The sequence below is a fragment of the Scyliorhinus torazame genome, chromosome 16, assembly GCF_047496885.1.
Source record: "Scyliorhinus torazame isolate Kashiwa2021f chromosome 16, sScyTor2.1, whole genome shotgun sequence".
NCBI classification, from domain to species: domain Eukaryota; kingdom Metazoa; phylum Chordata; class Chondrichthyes; order Carcharhiniformes; family Scyliorhinidae; genus Scyliorhinus; species Scyliorhinus torazame.
This window is the reverse complement of record NC_092722.1, coordinates 184,632,175-184,653,384: the sequence shown is the minus strand read 5'-3', so window position 1 is coordinate 184,653,384 and position 21,210 is coordinate 184,632,175. Positions and strand designations below refer to the sequence as shown.

General features: G+C 41.7%; 1 protein-coding gene across 1 annotated transcript in view; it reads right to left on the bottom strand.

Moving 5' to 3' along the window:
- Positions 1-21,210, bottom strand: part of as3mt (arsenite methyltransferase) — a 64,641-nt gene that overhangs the window by 24,818 nt on the left and 18,613 nt on the right. The window contains exons 6-8 of the mRNA XM_072479590.1: positions 7,681-7,750; positions 6,568-6,649; positions 4,886-5,017 (exon numbers count right to left, since the gene is read on the bottom strand). Of these exons, the coding sequence (XP_072335691.1) occupies positions 4,886-5,017; positions 6,568-6,649; positions 7,681-7,750 (284 nt within the window). The remainder of the gene's footprint in view (positions 1-4,885; positions 5,018-6,567; positions 6,650-7,680; positions 7,751-21,210) is intronic.

Below are 21,210 nucleotides of genomic sequence, written 5' to 3'. Positions count from 1 at the left end.
CTGAACTATGAAAGGCAACATACAAATGCAAGCTCACTCTCTATATTCAGGATAGCACAACGCTCAAAACAATCTGCCAGGCAAAAGACAAAACAACCCTCATCTAACGCTAACAACCCTGGATAACTATACAAAACTTTCCTCCTCCGCGCTCAACTCTCAGTTGCTCAACCTAATTATCTTCAAGGCATGTTAGATCTTCAAGGTCTTGGAGATGAAACAAAAACAACAGGACTGATTCTTTTTTAAAAAAGAGTCGGTTCATTTTTCATGTTATTGTTGATCTGGCCAATGTTCAAGGTTCATGTTCAAGGTTCAACTCCAAGAGGCAAAACACATTTACTGTGCCCATGTGTGAAAGTAGCAGGATTCATTTTGAAAGAAGCTGGACCGAAAAGGCCACGATTGCAAAACATATTCCTCAAAAGACCCCATAATCTTTGGCTGGTTACCAAACAACACAAAAACTCACTGGTTTGGATAAAGAAAGAAAACTCACTGGCCACTGTAGCTGTCTCTTCAACCCCAGCCCCAGCATTGCTGCTGCAGAAGAGGTGATGATATTTCACATTTAAGGAGAGGGACAAGCTGAGTTGAGATAAGTGATTGAAATGACTGAGAATGAGGAGCTGCTCAGTACACTGGTCGAGGAAGGAAATGTGGGCTGGTATTACAGGGAGATATTTGGAAGAGGGCTGGTGTGTGTGTGTGTGTGTGGGTTGGGGGGGGGGGGGGGGGTGTTGTTACTTAGCACAAAGCAGGAACCGAGCCAAGCATTGTTAAGAATGTTTCAGCTGGCTTGAAAATGGTGCTCTCTCTCTCTCAAACACTCTCGCATCCATTTGAGAAATATAGACAGTGCTGAAAGGAGGCCATTCAGCCCATCGAGTCTGCACCGACCCACATTAAGCCCTCACTTCCTCCCTATCCCCGTAACCCAAAAACCCCTCCTAACCTTTTTGGACACGAAGGGCAATTTAGCATGGCCAATCCACCTAACCTGCACGTCTTTGGACTGTGGGAGGAAACCGGGGCACCCGAAGGAAACCCACGCACACACGGGGAGAACGTGCAGACTCCGCACAGACTGTGACCCAACAGGGAGTCGAACCTGGGACCCTGGCGCTGTGAAGCCACAGTGCTAGCCACTGGTGTTACCATGCTACTTGTGTTACTCATCACATCTCCTATCTTAAAATGTTAAAATCTTAAAATGGGCAGCACGGTGGCACAGTAGTTAGCATTGTTGCTTCACAGCTCCAGGGTCCCAGGTTCGATTCGTGGCTTGGGTCACTGTCTGTGCAGAGTCTGCACGTTCTCCCATTGTGTGCGTGGGTTTCCTCCGGGTGCTCCGGTTTCCTCCCACAGTCCAAAGATGTGCGAGTTAGGTGGATTGGCCATGATAAATTGCCCTTAGTGTCCAAAACGTTTAGGAGGGGTTATTGGGTTACGGGGATAGGCTGGAGTCGTGGGCTTGGGTGGGGTACTCTTTCCAGGGGCCGGTGCAGACTCGATGTGCCGAATGGCCTCCTGCTGCACTGTAAATTCTATGATTCTATGAAAATGACTCTTTTGGAATTACTTTGAAGAACAGTGACTACTGGTTAGGCCTCATCCAACAAATCACAACCAGTGGGTTTGGTTATGGGGAAAAATATTTTCCCAAGGATTAGAATACCTCCCGATGCTTCTTGGAATAGTATCTTCATCGACTATCGGAACCCATTCAAACAGGCAGATAGAATTGCACAACGCAGAAGGATGCCATTCGGCCCATCAAGTCGGCACCAGCTCTTTCAAAGAGCAATCCACTTGGTCTTACTCCCCTACTCTTCACCCAAATCTCTGTCATTTTTCATCCTTTAACTATTTATCCAATGCAGTTTTAGTATTATACTACTGAACCTGAATCCAGCCTATCAGGCTGCACATTCCAAATCGTAAACACTTAATGTGAAACAAAACATTTTCCTCATGTCACATTTTGGCCAATCAACTAAACCTGTGCCCCCTGGTTATTGACCCTTGGACTAGTGGAATCAGTTTCTATCAAAGTTCCTTAACTTGGTCTTCTCTGCCCCAAGGAGAAGAACTCCAACGTATTCAGTCTATCCACATGACTATGATCCCTCATCCCTGGCTATCAAATGATTGTGTCATCCAAAAGATAGTATTTCTGACAGTGCAGGATCCCTCATTAATGTACTAAAGTATCAGTCCCAACTAATGGTTCACGTGCTGGCGTGGACAGATTGATTTGCACAATCATAGGCTTGATGTATAGAATCAGGTGACGCAACTCAGTTTTAAGCAATAGTCTAAACCAACATCAACTTCTGTCCTGTGAAAGCCACAATTCGAGATGGCATAGTCTCTTCAAACTTTAATCGCATTATTATGCTAGCAGAAAGGTGTGACTATCAACCCATGCCACACTGTGCAATCCCTTTCCTCTACTGCCATCCCCTTGCCCTGCCACTGGTTCAGTCCATTTATAACACCCGCCCCGCTTGGCATCTTAACAGACTCTGGTTTTTTTTTGGGGGGGGGGGGGCTGTGTCTGTAGCCTCTACGGCGCAGGGATTGCCCATACGCACTCTGCGGCTCAGGGACAGCTTAACTCCACACCTGGAACGCTGCCTGTTCTGCCCCTAACTCAACCCCCATTTCTCTCTGAACTCGTCATTTATTCCTCCAGCACATTATGACAACTCTGTAACTCCTAAGCTAACAGTCACTCCATCGTACCGAACTTGAATATTGCGGAAAGGTGTTTGGAAAACAAAATTAGTTTTAAGGGATTTATATTTGTATTAGTAAATATTAGAAATAAGGTATAGTTTTAAGTGGGTTTTATTTAATGTTTCTGTATCTTGAAAGATAAAACCTATTGTTAGATTAATTCTGAGCAAAGGTGTTTGTATGTGCGGAAGTTGGTTAAGTTCCAACTGTGTCTATTGCGTTTCGAGGGGGCTACGGCGTGAAAAAATAGGCCAGCAGGCGCATGTGGGTGTTGCGTAGCAACTGGAACCTTGCCCGGTTGAGAAGCTCTTAATTTTTAGTTTAGCTAATTTGATTGCAGTAGAAGATACGTAGTGAGAGAGAAGGCAGCTCTCACATCTCTGCTCGAAGCAGTTGGTGTAGAAGGCTGAAGAGGGAACATCTCTCTCAACCTTGCCAGAAGAAAAGCCATACCATGTAGGAATGGTGAGGAAAACAAGTGGAGAGGTCTGAAGAGCAGCTAGCTAAGGAAACTAGAGAAATGAAGAGACGTTTCCAAGAAATACAATTCCAAGAGTACGTTTCCCGTACCAGCCTCCCCGAACAGGCGCCGGAATGTGGCGACTAGGGGCTTTTCACAGTAACTTCATTTGAAGCCTACTTGTGACAATAAGCGATTTTCATTTCATTTCATTCAAATAAGAAGGCTAAAGGTAGTAGAGCAGAGTATTGTTCAGTGAGGGCAGATCAAGCGGAGAAGAAGGCTGAGATGCCAAAGAGATATCTGAAGTGATTTTCAGGTTTGTGAGAGTTAGATAGAGTCTGTGGAACGGGAGTTGAAATAACTCTGAAAATTGGTGGCTGGATCTCGGAGTTTGTGTAAAAGCAGTTAAAACAAAGGGAACCTAAAGGGGTTGATGTAAACTCCTGGACTGGATTCGCTGTTAGAAGTGGAGTGGAGGCTTTGTTTAGAAGTGTAATTTGGAAAATCTGGTCTGGATTTCAGAATGTAAATCGCTAAGGGAGAGCCTTATTAGGAGAGAAGATGTTAAGGTGCTTTTTTGGGAGTGGAGTTTGGAAACTCTCATGTGCTCATCATCTGAGGAGGGGATTCTGAGAGGTCCACAGACACTAACTTGGGTTCAGAGCGCAGTGTGTGTATTTGACCACAGTCGTCTTGTGTGCTTAAAAGGGACTGTGTGTTTATGAGACCATTGTAGATTAGGACATACTTTGTAATCCGTATCAATCCAAGAATTTGTGTATATCTGTGAAAACTAAGGTGGAAGGAAAGGAGTATTGTATCATAATCCAATTGTTTCATGTGTAATAAATGTTTTACTGGTTGTTCAACTGAATTAGTGGTCCTGTAGCTTTGTTCCCCCACATTTTATTTAAAAATATATAACTTAAGGTTTTGTGAACCAGGGTTCCATTCTGGGATCTTCCCGTCCGGTTATAACGTCAACTGGGATCGCAACACAAGTCAGACATATTTCTGAAGTTTTTCATCTTGAATCCATTTGGACAAACACAAGACTGTCAAGTTTTATCAATTGTTGCGATTGTCTGAAATTAGCCTCCTGTGGAAGACCTGCGACGACCATGCCTTCAGCAAGAACCAACACTCCCTCCCCAAATTCCTCAATCTTCAAAACTCACCGCATTCAAATTCCTTCCACCACTTTGACCAGGTTTTCGATCAACCTTCCTATTCTCTCCTCCTTTGGCTCTGCATCAATTTTCCTCAGTGCTGCATTAGTGCCTGATGACATAGAACATACAGTGCAGAAGGAGGCCGTTCGGCCCATCGAGTCTGCACCGCCCCACTTAAGCCCTCACTTCCACCCTATCCCCCTAACCCAATAACCCCTCCTAACCTTTTTGGACACTAAGGGCAATTTATCATGGCCAATCCACCTAACCTGCACGTCTTTGGACTGAGGGAGGAAACCGGAGCACCCGGAGGAAACCCACGCAGACACGGGGAGAACGTGCAGACTCCGCACAGACAGTGACCCAGCGGGGAGTCGAACCTGGGACCCTGGCGCTGTGAAGCCACAGTGCTAGCCACTTGTGCGACCCTGCTGCCCATGACATTTCTCTAGATGAAACATGGAGTGTATTAACGCAAACAATCATTTTAGTCCCTTCAATTTCTTACCAACAACATCCTGGAGCTCTTTATTTGTAACCGGTATTCTGTGGGCAATAGTCAATCGTGGGGTGCTGAAGCCCACCTCCTTTGCAAGTTTGAAGAGATCTTTCCACCACAGAGCTCCTCCCAGACACTCTCCTGGAGAAAGACCAGGTTGAACACACAGAACAGGTCACGTTACTTCATTACTGGAGCGAAACCACACAATCATTCAACGCATTCCCAAACCCCACTTGACCTGGGCCATTAAATCCTGCAGAGATTTTCGCCCTCCTATTGTGCCTACCAGTAAAACAGTGGCTGACATCTGCTCAATATCTCCCCTCGAGAGTATGGGCAAGTTTGGCAACCTTACACACGCTAGCATGAGATCAGAAACACACATCCTCGCAAGATTTGGCACATTACATACAAGTTAATTTAAATTTGATAGTTTCATCTGAGCTTATATTTTCCCTTTTGTTCCTCTCTTTATTGATTTGCTGGTTTGCAGTTATGGCTGAGGGTTGCTCTATTTGGAAATGGAAACCAGGGATTTTTGTACGCAGCAGACAACTCATTTCTTCAGGTTACCCTAAGCAATGAAGGTGAAAATAACCCACAAGGCAATACCAATATCTTCACAACACGCTCTCGTGCAGAGTCCATAGATTCTGTTAAGTGCCATAAAGATGTTCCAATGTACCAAGATATTTTGTACATGTCCCATTTCCTCCCATATACTAGGAACATAGGAACAGGAGTAGACCATTCAGCCCATCAAGCCTGCTCTGCCATTCAATATGAATCAAGACTGATTGGACAAGTCAATCCCTTTTACCTACACTAACCCCATAACCCTTTACGTTACTGTCAATCAGAAATCTATAAATCTCTACCTTATTCAGACTCAAAGACTGAGCTTCCACAGCCCTTTGGGGATAGAGAATTACAAAGATTCACAACTCCCTGTGGAAAAACAATTCTCCTCATCTTGGTCCTAAAGCATCCCCCTTATTTTGAAATCATTCCCACTGGCTCTAGACTCCCCAGCCAAGGGAAACATCTTACCTGCATCTACCCTGTCTTTTCCTTTTGTAGGTTTCAATGAGACCACCGCTCATTCTTCAAAACTCTTGAGAACACAGCCCAATTTTCCCAATCTCTCTTCATACCCCATCCCCGAAACAAGTCTGGTGAACCTTTGTTGCACTCCCTCTATGGCAATAATATCCTCTCTGAGGTCAGGGGACCAAAGCTACACACAATATTTCAGGTGTGGTCAAACCAAGCTTCTGTAGAATTTAAGCAACACTTCACTACTCCTGTACTCAAATTCTCTTACGATAAAGGCTAACATTCCATTCGCCTTCCTAATAGCTTGCTGCATATGCATGTTAACCTTCAGTAACTTATGGACAAGGACAACTAGATCCCTTTGTACATCTACGCTTTCCAATTTCTTACATCTGTTCCTTCCACCAAAATGGATCACCTCACATTTTTCCACATTATTTTTCCATCTGCCATGTTCTTGCCCACTCACTAAGTCTGTCCAAATTCTCCTTAGTCCCTTCGCTTAACAGTTCTCAATAAGAAGAAAAATATTACCATTGTCCTTATGTGTCTAACATGGCAATCAATGAACATGAATCAATTTATCTGGAATATTTACTGCGATGAAACATTCAGGGCTTGTTTCCACATACCCCACAAAACCTTGTGTGTTCTTATGGTGTTGGGAAGCTCGCAGTCAGCGTAGACGTCACTGAAGTACATCTCACCACCGTCCTAATAACAGACAAACCATTTCAAATTAGCACAGGTTTACCAAACATTGCCATTACTCCTTTTAATAAAGGCCACAAAATGGGTCTTGCGGCTGTGGAGTAGAACATTCCCCTGGTTTTGTGAAATATCTCTCCGGCAGTCCAACTCTTTGTGAGGATTACAGACACTGCCTCGACCAAGTGTAGACTTCAGCCGCTGTGCAGGTGGTGAGCGTGTGCAGAGTAGGAAAGGTACAGCTGGGGCCTGACCCTAGGCTCCAGCTCTGACTGCCACAGGGGTGTATGGGTAGAGGTCGCTCGCTGCTTATTGAGGCCGGAATGATTTTATTTTTAAGCCATTCCCTTCTCCAAAGTTCATTAACGTAAAAAGCCTAGTGTTCCACTAGTTCAGTGACAGAACCTGCTACAGCCCTGGGAACCTCTGCCCCTTTTTTACCCATTAAACTAAAATTTCATTTGAATGATTGTGCTCCTAAGTTGTGTCAAGCGAGGCATCGCAAGCCCCAACACCTCACCCCCCATTTTGAAACCACAGATTAACCTGCCTCTCCTGAAACCACCCGCTTGTGCTATGGTGCCAATCGGCCCCGGACAGTTCACCCAAAGCGTCGGGCTATTCCACTGTGATGGGCATAACCGCAGACCTTGATGCTGCCCCCAACTCACCACCCACACATCCACCTTCCGGCAGGAGTCACTGCACAGTGTTCAGGACCAGGAACATCGGCCGATTGTCCGATTCCCCCCCCTCCCCCAAGCCCGCTACCATCCTGGGGAGATGAAGGACTACCCCTGCCCTCAGGCCAAGCTCAACCAGCCTAGGCTGGGCCTTTCTAGTCACAATGGCAGAGTATCACAGTACGCAGGCATTTATCTGCTGAGTCATGCCCAGAATGATCCCATTTTTGTGACTATCAGCAGGAAGTGATACAGCCAGCTCAGATGGTCAACAATCTAATGGTAACAATCCACCCTGGGAACTGAAATCTGCACTTTTTCAAATATCTAGGGAAGCACCGTGAACAAACGAACCTTTAACACTCGATAAGCTTCTTTTAACACAGCCTTTTTATCAGGTGACAGGTTTATCACACAGTTGGATCTGAAAGAAAATAAAATCTGCTAAATAAGAGCACAAAAGAACACATCCATCTCTGTAAAACAGTTTTAATGAGCTCTAATCTATGATAGCTGAGGACATGTCCCCAAAAGGCTTCACCACTGTGCAGGGGGATGGGATAATAATTTGAACAATATCCCAATGCCGTTAAATAACAGCGGCGTCAGAGGCCCAAATCCCCCCAGCCTGACAGTGAGGTTAGACTCCTGCCTGACTCTGATCGGATACTGTAGATAGATTTAGATTCACACCAATGTCACAGCTGTAGTATCAATGTTGCTGGAGGATCATCAACTCGGTGAAAGACGCTCACTGGTCTGCCCGAAGCTTTTTGATCTTCCAGGGCAAAGGCTAGCCCTCGACCGAGTGTTGCAGACTGGCACATTCCAATGTCCAGATCTACGTGCTGAAGGACACACTAAAGCTTGGGGCAGCTGTCACAGAGGCGTAAGGGGAAAGGTCGCTGTCGGGGCAGCACGGTAGCACAGTGGTTAGCACAGTTGCTTCACAGCTCCCGGGTCCCAGGTTCGATTCCCGGCTTGGGTCACTGTCTGTGCGGAGCCTGCACGTTCTCCCAGTGTCTGCGTGGGTTTCCTCCGGGCGCTCCGGTTTTCTCCCACATCTAAAGGTGTGACGATTAGGTGGATTAACCATGCTAAATTGCCCTTAGTGTCCAAAAGAAAAGGTTAGATGGGTTACTGGGTCACGGGGATTAGGTGGAGGTGTGGGTTTAAGTAGGGTGCTCTTTCCAAGGGCCGGTGCAGACTCGATGGGCCAAATGGCCTCCTTCTGCACTGTAAATTATATGATTCTAAGCTGCAGTGAACTGGGGGACGTGGAATTGTATAGAACCCCCTTGGGCTGTATGACTCACTTTGAATGTATACGGTGAATATTACATGTATCACAATTGTATGGAAGCACCTCAGAGTGCAACTTGATCTGTGTAGAAAGTTTAATTACCATTGTACCATTTGTAATAACCATTTTGAAATGCCTGTGATGTTCTTCTACATATTTTACAAATAAAGTATATTTTTGCAGCAACAAAATGCACCCACATTCACATCATGTGGAAAGGAGAGTGTAAATAGCTTGTTTAATTCTTACATGGGGTGCCTGCATTAATGGCCGGGTCAGCATTTCTTTCCAATCTCTAATTGCCCTTGAACTGAGTGGTTTGCTAGGCCATTGAAGAGTCGCAAGTAGACCAGGCTTGGTAAGGACAGCAGGTTTCCTTCCCTGAAGGACATTAGTGAACCAGGTGGTTATTTACAACAATTGACAATGTCATCATGGTCATTTTTGATTTGGTTTTTTTAATCAGTGAATCAGTCATCAATAGACTTACAGATTATTCTCAATTTTCACCATCTCCCATGGCGGGATTCAAACCTGGGTCTCTGGATCGCTAGTTCAATGACAATTCCACTGGATTGTTAGTTCAATGACAATTCCACTGGAGTGTTAGTTCAATGACAATTCCACTGGATTGTTAGTTCAATGACAATTCCACTGGAGTGTTAGTTCAATGACAATTCCACTGGATTGTTAGTTCAATGACAATTCCACTGGATTGTTAGTTCAATGACAATACCACTGGATTGTTAGTTCAATGACAATTCCACTGGATTGTTAGTTCAATGACAACTCCACTGGATTGTTAGTTCAATGACAATTCCACTGGATTGTTAGTTCAATGACAATTCCACTGGAGTGTTAGTTCAATGACAATTCCGCTGGGTTGTTAGTTCAATGACAACTCCACTGGATTGTTAGTTCAATGACAATTCCACTGGATTGTTAGTTCAATGACAACTCCACTGGATTGTTAGTTCAATGACAATTTCACTGGATTGTTAGTTCAATGACAATTCCACTGGAGTGTTAGTTCAATGACATTACCACTGGAGTGTTAGTTCAATGACAATTCCGCTGGGTTGTTAGTTCAATGACAATTCCACTGGATTGTTAGTTCAATGACAATTCCGCTGGGTTGTTAGTTCAATGACAATTCCACTGGATTGTTAGTTCAATGACAATACCACTGGATTGTTAGTTCAATGACAATTCCACTGGATTGTTAGTTCAATGACAATTCCACTGGATTGTTAGTTCAATGACAACTCCACTGGATTGTTAGTTCAATGACAATTCCACTGGGTTGTTAGTTCAATGACAACTCCACTGGATTGTTAGTTCAATGACAATTCCACTGGATTGTTAGTTCAATGACAACTCCACTGGATTGTTAGTTCAATGACAATTCCACTGGGTTGTTAGTTCAATGACAATTCCACTGGATTGTTAGTTCAATGACAATTCCACTGGGTTGTTAGTTCAATGACAATTCCACTGGGTTGTTAGTTCAATGACAACTCCACTGGATTGTTAGTTCAATGACAATTCCACTGGGTTGTTAGTTCAATGACAACTCCACTGGATTGTTAGTTCAATGACAATTCCACTGGATTGTTAGTTCAATGACAACTCCACTGGATTGTTAGTTCAATGACAATTCCACTGGGTTGTTAGTTCAATGACAATTCCACTGGATTGTTAGTTCAATGACAATTCCACTGGGTTGTTAGTTCAATGACAATTCCACTGGGTTGTTAGTTCAATGACAATTCCGCTGGATTGTTAGTTCAATGACAATTCCGCTGGGTTGTTAGTTCAATGACAATTCCACTGGGTTGTTAGTTCAATGACAATTCCACTGGATTGTTAGTTCAATGACAATTCCGCTGGGTTGTTAGTTCAATGACAATACCACTGGATTGTTAGTTCAATGACAATTCCACTGGGTTGTTAGTTCAATGACAATTCCACTGGGTTGTTAGTTCAATGACAATTCCACTGGATTGTTAGTTCAATGACAATTCCACTGGGTTGTTAGTTCAATGACAATTCCACTGGGTTGTTAGTTCAATGACAATTCCACTGGGTTGTTAGTTCAATGACAATTCCGCTGGATTGTTAGTTCAATGACAATTCCGCTGGATTGTTAGTTCAATGACAATTCCGCTGGGTTGTTAGTTCAATGACAATTCCACTGGGTTGTTAGTTCAATGACAATTCCACTGGATTGTTAGTTCAATGACAATTCCGCTGGGTTGTTAGTTCAATGACAATTCCGCTGGATTGTTAGTTCAATGACAATTCCGCTGGATTGTTAGTTCAATGACAACTCCACTGGATTGTTAGTTCAATGACAATTCCACTGGATTGTTAGTTCAATGACAACTCCACTGGATTGTTAGTTCAATGACAATTCCACTGGGTTGTTAGTTCAATGACAATTCCACTGGATTGTTAGTTCAATGACAATTCCACTGGGTTGTTAGTTCAATGACAATTCCGCTGGATTGTTAGTTCAATGACAATTCCGCTGGATTGTTAGTTCAATGACAATTCCGCTGGATTGTTAGTTCAATGACAATTCCGCTGGGTTGTTAGTTCAATGACAATACCACTGGATTGTTAGTTCAATGACAATACCACTGGATTGTTAGTTCAATGACAATTCCACTGGATTGTTAGTTCAATGACAATTCCACTGGAGTGTTAGTTCAATGACATTACCACTGGAGTGTTAGTTCAATGACAATTCCACTGGATTGTTAGTTCAATGACAATTCCACTGGATTGTTAGTTCAATGACAATACCACTGGATTGTTAGTTCAATGACAATTCCACTGGGTTGTTAGTTCAATGACAATTCCACTGGATTGTTAGTTCAATGACAATACCACTGGATTGTTAGTTCAATGACAATTCCACTGGATCGTTAGTTCAATGACAATTCCACTGGATTGTTAGTTCAATGACAATACCACTGGATTGTTAGTTCAATGACATTACCACTGGAGTGTTAGTTCAATGACAATTCCACTGGATTGTTAGTTCAATGACAATTCCACTGGATTGTTAGTTCAATGACAATTCCACTGGATTGTTAGTTCAATGACAATACCACTGGATTGTTAGTTCAATGACAATTCCACTGGATCGTTAGTTCAATGACAATTCCACTGGATTGTTAGTTCAATGACAACTCCACTGGATTGTTAGTTCAATGACAATTCCACTGGGTTGTTAGTTCAATGACAATACCACTGGGTTGTTAGTTCAATGACAATTCCACTGGATTGTTAGTTCAATGACAATACCACTGGATTGTTAGTTCAATGACAATTCCGCTGGATTGTTAGTTCAATGACAATACCACTGGATTGTTAGTTCAATGACAATTCCACTGGATTGTTAGTTCAATGACAATTCCGCTGGGTTGTTAGTTCAATTACAATACCACTGGATTGTTAGTTCAATGACAATTCCGCTGGGTTGTTAGTTCAATTACAATACCACTGGATTGTTAGTTCAATGACAATTCCACTGGATTGTTAGTTCAATGACAATACCACTGGATTGTTAGTTCAATGACAATTCCGCTGGATTGTTAGTTCAATTACAATTCCGCTGGATTGTTAGTTCAATGACAATACCACTGGATTGTTAGTTCAATGACAATTCCACTGGATTGTTAGTTCAATGACAATTCCACTGGATTGTTAGTTCAATGACAATTCCACTGGAGTGTTAGTTCAATGACAATTCCACTGGATTGTTAGTTCAATGACAATTCCACTGGAGTGTTAGTTCAATGACAATTCCACTGGAGTGTTAGTTCAATGACAATACCACTGGATTGTTAGTTCTATGACAATTCCACTGGATTGTTAGTTCAATGACAATTCCACTAGATTGTTAGTTCAATGACAATTCCACTGGATTGTTAGTTCAATGACAATACCATTGGATTGTTAGTTCAATGACAATTCCACTGGATTGTTAGTTCAATGACAATTCCACTAGATTGTTAGTTCAATGACAATTCCACTGGATTGTTAGTTCAATGACAATTCCACTGGAGTGTTAGTTCAATGACAATTCCACTGGATTGTTAGTTCAATGTCAATACCACTGGATTGTTAGTTCAATGACAATTCCACTGGATTGTTAGTTCAATGGCAACTCCACTGGATTGTTAGTTCAATGACAATTCCACTGGGTTGTTAGTTCAATGACAATACCACTGGGTTGTTAGTTCAATGACAATTCCACTGGATTGTTAGTTCAATGACAATTCCACTGGATTGTTAGTTCAATGACAATACCACTGGATTGTTAGTTCAATGACAATTCCACTGGATTGTTAGTTCAATGACAATACCACTGGAATGTTAGTTCAATGACAATACCACTGGATTGTTAGTTCAATGACAATTCCGCTGGATTGTTAGTTCAATGACATTACCACTGGATTGTTAGTTCAATGACAATTCCACTGGATTGTTAGTTCAATGACAATGCCACTGGATTGTTAGTTCAATGACATTACCACTGGAGTGTTAGTTCAATGACAATTCCACTGGGTTGTTAGTTCAATGACAATTCTACTGGATTGTTAGTTCAATGACAATTCCACTGGATTGTTAGTTCAATGACAATTCCACTGGATTGTTAGTTCAATGACAATACCACTGGATTGTTAGTTCAATGACAATTCCACTGGGTTGTTAGTTCAATGACAATTCCACTGGATTGTTAGTTCAATGACAATTCCACTGGATTGTTAGTTCAATGACAATTCTACTGGATTGTTAGTTCAATGACAATTCCACTGGATTGTTAGTTCAATGACAATTCCGCTGGGTTGTTAGTTCAATGACAATTCCACTGGATTGTTAGTTCAATGACAATACCACTGGATTGTTAGTTCAATGACAATTCCACTGGATCGTTAGTTCAATGACAATTCCGCTGGGTTGTTAGTTCAATGACAATTCCACTGGATTGTTAGTTCAATGACAATACCACTGGATTGTTAGTTCAATGACAATTCCACTGGATTGTTAGTTCAATGACAATACCACTGGAGTGTTAGTTCAATGACAATTCCACTGGATTGTTAGTTCAATGACAATTCCACTGGATTGTTAGTTCAATGACAATACCACTGGATTGTTAGTTCAATGACAATTCCACTGGGTTGTTAGTTCAATGACAATTCCACTGGATTGTTAGTTCAATGACAATACCACTGGATTGTTAGTTCAATGACAATTCCACTGGATCGTTAGTTCAATGACAATTCCACTGGATTGTTAGTTCAATGACAATACCACTGGATTGTTAGTTCAATGACATTACCACTGGAGTGTTAGTTCAATGACAATTCCACTGGATTGTTAGTTCAATGACAATTCCACTGGATTGTTAGTTCAATGACAATTCCACTGGAGTGTTAGTTCAATGACAATTCCACTGGATTGTTAGTTCAATGACAATACCACTGGATTGTTAGTTCAATGACAATTCCACTGGATTGTTAGTTCAATGGCAACTCCACTGGATTGTTAGTTCAATGACAATTCCACTGGATCGTTAGTTCAATGACAATTCCACTGGATTGTTAGTTCAATGACAATTCCACTGGGTTGTTAGTTCAATGACAATTCCACTGGATTGTTAGTTCAATGACAATTCCACTGGATTGTTAGTTCAATGACAATTCCACTGGATTGTTAGTTCAATGACAATACCACTGGATCGTTAGTTCAATGACAATTCCACTGGATCGTTAGTTCAATGACAATACCACTGGATTGTTAGTTCAATGACTATTCCACTGTATTGTTAGTTCAATGACAATTCCACTGGGTTGTTAGTTCAATGACAATTCCGCTGGATTGTTAGTTCAATGACAATTCTGCTGGATTGTTAGTTCAATGACAATTCCACTGGATTGTTAGTTCAATGACAATACCATTGGATTGTTAGTTCAATTACAATTCCGCTGGATTGTTAGTTCAATGACAATTCCACTGGATTGTTAGTTCAATGACAATACCACTGGATTGTTAGTTCAATGACAATACCACTGGAGTGTTAGTTCAATGACAATTCCACTGGATTGTTAGTTCAATGACAATACCACTGGATCGTTAGTTCAATGACAATTCCACTGGATCGTTAGTTCAATGATAATTCCACTGGATTGTTAGTTCAATGACAATTCCACTGGATTGTTAGTTCAATGACAATTCCGCTGGATTGTTAGTTCAATGACAATACCACTGGATTGTTAGTTCAATGACAATTCCACTGGATTGTTAGTTCAATGACAATTCCGCTGGGTTGTTAGTTCAATTACAATACCACTGGATTGTTAGTTCAATGACAATTCCGCTGGGTTGTTAGTTCAATTACAATACCACTGGATTGTTAGTTCAATGACAATTCCACTGGATTGTTAGTTCAATGACAATACCACTGGATTGTTAGTTCAATGACAATTCCGCTGGATTGTTAGTTCAATTACAATTCCGCTGGATTGTTAGTTCAATGACAATACCACTGGATTGTTAGTTCAATGACAATTCCACTGGATTGTTAGTTCAATGACAATTCCACTGGATTGTTAGTTCAATGACAATTCCACTGGAGTGTTAGTTCAATGACAATTCCACTGGATTGTTAGTTCAATGACAATTCCACTGGAGTGTTAGTTCAATGACAATTCCACTGGAGTGTTAGTTCAATGACAATACCACTGGATTGTTAGTTCAATGACAATTCCACTGGATTGTTAGTTCAATGGCAACTCCACTGGATTGTTAGTTCAATGACAATTCCACTGGGTTGTTAGTTCAATGACAATACCACTGGGTTGTTAGTTCAATGACAATTCCACTGGATTGTTAGTTCAATGACAATTCCACTGGATTGTTAGTTCAATGACAATACCACTGGATTGTTAGTTCAATGACAATTCCACTGGATTGTTAGTTCAATGACAATACCACTGGAATGTTAGTTCAATGACAATACCACTGGATTGTTAGTTCAATGACAATTCCGCTGGATTGTTAGTTCAATGACATTACCACTGGATTGTTAGTTCAATGACAATTCCACTGGATTGTTAGTTCAATGACAATGCCACTGGATTGTTAGTTCAATGACATTACCACTGGAGTGTTAGTTCAATGACAATTCCACTGGGTTGTTAGTTCAATGACAATTCTACTGGATTGTTAGTTCAATGACAATTCCACTGGATTGTTAGTTCAATGACAATTCCACTGGATTGTTAGTTCAATGACAATACCACTGGATTGTTAGTTCAATGATAATTCCACTGGATTGTTAGTTCAATGACAATTCCACTGGGTTGTTAGTTCAATGACAATTCCACTGGATTGTTAGTTCAATGACAATTCTACTGGATTGTTAGTTCAATGACAATTCCACTGGATTGTTAGTTCAATGACAATTCCGCTGGGTTGTTAGTTCAATGACAATTCCACTGGATTGTTAGTTCAATGACAATACCACTGGATTGTTAGTTCAATGACAATTCCACTGGATCGTTAGTTCAATGACAATTCCGCTGGGTTGTTAGTTCAATGACAATTCCACTGGATTGTTAGTTCAATGACAATACCACTGGATTGTTAGTTCAATGACAATTCCACTGGATTGTTAGTTCAATGACAATACCACTGGAGTGTTAGTTCAATGACAATTCCACTGGATTGTTAGTTCAATGACAATTCCACTGGATTGTTAGTTCAATGACAATACCACTGGATTGTTAGTTCAATGACAATTCCACTGGGTTGTTAGTTCAATGACAATTCCACTGGATTGTTAGTTCAATGACAATACCACTGGATTGTTAGTTCAATGACAATTCCACTGGATCGTTAGTTCAATGACAATTCCACTGGATTGTTAGTTCAATGACAATACCACTGGATTGTTAGTTCAATGACATTACCACTGGAGTGTTAGTTCAATGACAATTCCACTGGATTGTTAGTTCAATGACAATTCCACTGGATTGTTAGTTCAATGACAATTCCACTGGAGTGTTAGTTCAATGACAATTCCACTGGATTGTTAGTTCAATGACAATACCACTGGATTGTTAGTTCAATGACAATTCCACTGGATTGTTAGTTCAATGGCAACTCCACTGGATTGTTAGTTCAATGACAATTCCACTGGATCGTTAGTTCAATGACAATTCCACTGGATTGTTAGTTCAATGACAATTCCACTGGGTTGTTAGTTCAATGACAATTCCACTGGATTGTTAGTTCAATGACAATTCCACTGGATTGTTAGTTCAATGACAATTCCACTGGATTGTTAGTTCAATGACAATACCACTGGATCGTTAGTTCAATGACAATTCCACTGGATCGTTAGTTCAATGACAATACCACTGGATTGTTAGTTCAATGACTATTCCACTGTATTGTTAGTTCAATGACAATTCCACTGGGTTGTTAGTTCAATGACAATTCCGCTGGATTGTTAGTTCAATGACAATTCTGCTGGATTGTTAGTTCAATGACAATTCCACTGGATTGTTAGTTCAATGACAATACCATTGGATTGTTAGTTCAATTACAATTCCGCTGGATTGTTAGTTCAATGACAATTCCACTGGATTGTTAGTTCAATGACAATACCACTGGATTGTTAGTTCAATGACAATACCACTGGAGTGTTAGTTCAATGACAATTCCACTGGATTGTTAGTTCAATGACAATACCACTGGATCGTTAGTTCAATGACAATTCCACTGGATCGTTAGTTCAATGACAATTCCACTGGATTGTTAGTTCAATGACAATTCCGCTGGATTGTTAGTTCAATGACAATTCCGCTGGATTGTTAGTTCAATGACAATACCACTGGATTGTTAGTTCAATGACAATTCCACTGGATTGTTAGTTCAATGACAATTCCGCTGGGTTGTTAGTTCAATTACAATACCACTGGACTGTTAGTTCAATGACAATTCCGCTGGGTTGTTAGTTCAATTACAATACCACTGGATTGTTAGTTCAATGACAATTCCACTGGATTGTTAGTTCAATGACAATACCACTGGATTGTTAGTTCAATGACAATTCCGCTGGATTGTTAGTTCAATTACAATTCCGCTGGATTGTTAGTTCAATTACAATTCCGCTGGATTGTTAGTTCAATGACAATACCACTGGATTGTTAGTTCAATGACAATTCCACTGGATTGTTAGTTCAATGACAATTCCACTGGATTGTTAGTTCAATGACAATTCCACTGGATTGTTAGTTCAATGACAATTCCACTGGAGTGTTAGTTCAATGACAATTCCACTGGAGTGTTAGTTCAATGACAATTCCACTGGAGTGTTAGTTCAATGACAATACCACTGGATTGTTAGTTCTATGACAATTCCACTGGATTGTTAGTTCAATGACAATTCCACTAGATTGTTAGTTCAATGACAATTCCACTGGATTGTTAGTTCAATGACAATACCACTGGATTGTTAGTTCAATGACAATTCCACTGGATCGTTAGTTCAATGACAATTCCACTGGATTGTTAGTTCAATGACAATACCACTGGATTGTTAGTTCAATGACAATTCCACTGGAGTGTTAGTTCAATGACAATTCCACTGGATTGTTAGTTCAATGACAATACCACTGGATTGTTAGTTCAATGACAATTCCACTGGATTGTTAGTTCAATGACAATTCCACTGGATTGTTAGTTCAATGACAATTCCACTGGGTTGTTAGTTCAATGACAATTCCACTGGGTTGTTAGTTCAATGACAATTCCACTGGATTGTTAGTTCAATGACAATACCACTGGATTGTTAGTTCAATGACAATTCCACTGGATTGTTAGTTCAATTACAATTCCGCTGGATTGTTAGTTCAATGACAATACCACTGGATTGTTAGTTCAATGACAATTCCACTGGATTGTTAGTTCAATGACAATTCCACTGGATTGTTAGTTCAATGACAATTCCACTGGATTGTTAGTTCAATGACAATTCCACTGGAGTGTTAGTTCAATGACAATTCCACTGGAGTGTTAGTTCAATGACAATTCCACTGGAGTGTTAGTTCAATGACAATACCACTGGATTGTTAGTTCTATGACAATTCCACTGGATTGTTAGTTCAATGACAATTCCACTAGATTGTTAGTTCAATGACAATTCCACTGGATTGTTAGTTCAATGACAATACCACTGGATTGTTAGTTCAATGACAATTCCACTGGATCGTTAGTTCAATGACAATTCCACTGGATTGTTAGTTCAATGACAATACCACTGGATTGTTAGTTCAATGACAATTCCACTGGAGTGTTAGTTCAATGACAATTCCACTGGATTGTTAGTTCAATGACAATACCACTGGATTGTTAGTTCAATGACAATTCCACTGGATTGTTAGTTCAATGACAATTCCACTGGATTGTTAGTTCAATGACAATTCCACTGGGTTGTTAGTTCAATGACAATTCCACTGGGTTGTTAGTTCAATGACAATTCCACTGGATTGTTAGTTCAATGACAATACCACTGGATTGTTAGTTCAATGACAATTCCACTGGATTGTTAGTTCAATGACAATTCCACTGGATTGTTAGTTCAATGACAATTCCACTGGATTGTTAGTTCAATGGCAACTCCACTGGATTGTTAGTTCAATGACAATTCCACTGGATTGTTAGTTCAATGACAATTCCACTGGGTTGTTAGTTCAATGACAATACCACTGGATTGTTAGTTCAATGACAATTCCACTGGATTGTTAGTTCAATGACAATTCCACTGGATTGTTAGTTCAATGACATTACCACTGGGTTGTTAGTTTAAGGACACTACACCATCACCTTACAATGCACCAAATTGTTAGTTCAATGACAATACCACTGGAATGTAACAATCCAGTGGTTCACTTTCCCCTTGCTAAGGTCGGCAGGGATGGTGAGGCCAGAGGTAGCGGATAGGTACAGAGACAATTGGCACCATTTGTTGAGTCTTCCGCCTCCGTGCCCATCCAATTCAATGCACGGGAATTAGACCCCTGGTACACTAGGGCCAATTGCAGGAACTATTCCGACCACACCGAGATCAGACACAGGAGTATAAACTGGGACTGGTGTCTGGGAACTTTAGGAATGGTTCAGTAACGCACCTGGAATTCCTGCCCTGACTGCACTGTGGGTGTACTTACACCTCGGGGACTGCAGCAGTTCACGAAGACAGTTCACCACCAGCACCTTCTGAAGTGCAACGAGGCCAGGCCAGAAATGCTCACGTTCCGTAAATGAATTTATTTTAAAGGCAGTGCATCTGATCACCATTATAGCAGCTCAAAGTAAACAGATAAATAAAACAAAAAAAAAGTATGTTAAACTATCAAATCATTTTCCCTCTATGGTGCAATTTGTGGATATAGAAGTATTTTAAAACCTTTTTTGTGCTTTCACAGGGTCTGGATATCGTTGGCTAGACAAGCATTTGTTGTCCATCCCTAATTGAACATAGAACATACAGTGCAGAAGGAGGCCATTCAGCCCATCGGGTCTGCACCGACCCACTTAAGCCCTCACTTTCACCCTATCCACATAACCCAATAACCCCTCCTAACCTTTTTGCTCACTGAGGGCAATTTATCATGGCCAATCCACCTAACCTGCAGTTTTTGGACTGTGGGAGTAAACTGGAGCACCCGGAGGAAACCCACGCAGACACGGGGAGAGCGTGCAGACTCCGCACAGACAGTGACCCAGCGGGGAATCGAACCTGGGACCCTGGCGCTGTGAAGCCACAGTGCTATCCACTTTGTGCTACCGTGCTGCCCTTGAGAAGGTGGTGCCTTCTTGAACCGTTGCAGTCCATGAGGTGCAGGTACACCCACAGTGCTGTTAGGGAGGGAGTTTTCCAGGATTTCAACTCAATAGAGGCTATTCAGTTCAATGTTGTTTTTATGTTCCCCACCCTCTCCCTTTCCCCAGTTGCTCTGTCTGCCCAGCTATCGGCCATCTGTGGGCAAAAACAGTTGACAAGATGTTCTTCAAGGTTCTGGCATCTAACAGACAGTTGGTATGTGAGATTCCCAGGGAGGACCACCCTCTGTCTCTGCTGTTCACACGACTGTACACTGCGATTGGAAACCATCTACAAGGTACAAGTCAGGAGAGTGAAACTCCAGCACCAGAAGTTTGACACCATTCAAGTCAAAGCTGCCCGCCTGACTAGCACCCCATCCACCACCTGAAACATTCACTCCCTCCACAAAGGATGCACAGTGTGTGCACAATGCACTGCATCAATTCGCCAAGACTCCTCCCACAGCACCTTCCAATACGGCAACCTCTACCACCCAGGAGGACAGATCCATGGGAACACCACCAACAGTAGGTTCCCCACCGAGTCGCTCGCCATCCTGACTTGGAAACACGTCGCTGTTCCTTCCCTGTCGCCAAGTCAAAATCCTGGAACTCCCTCCCGAACAGCACTGTGCGTTTCGCTATATCACATGGACTGCAGCAGCTCAAGA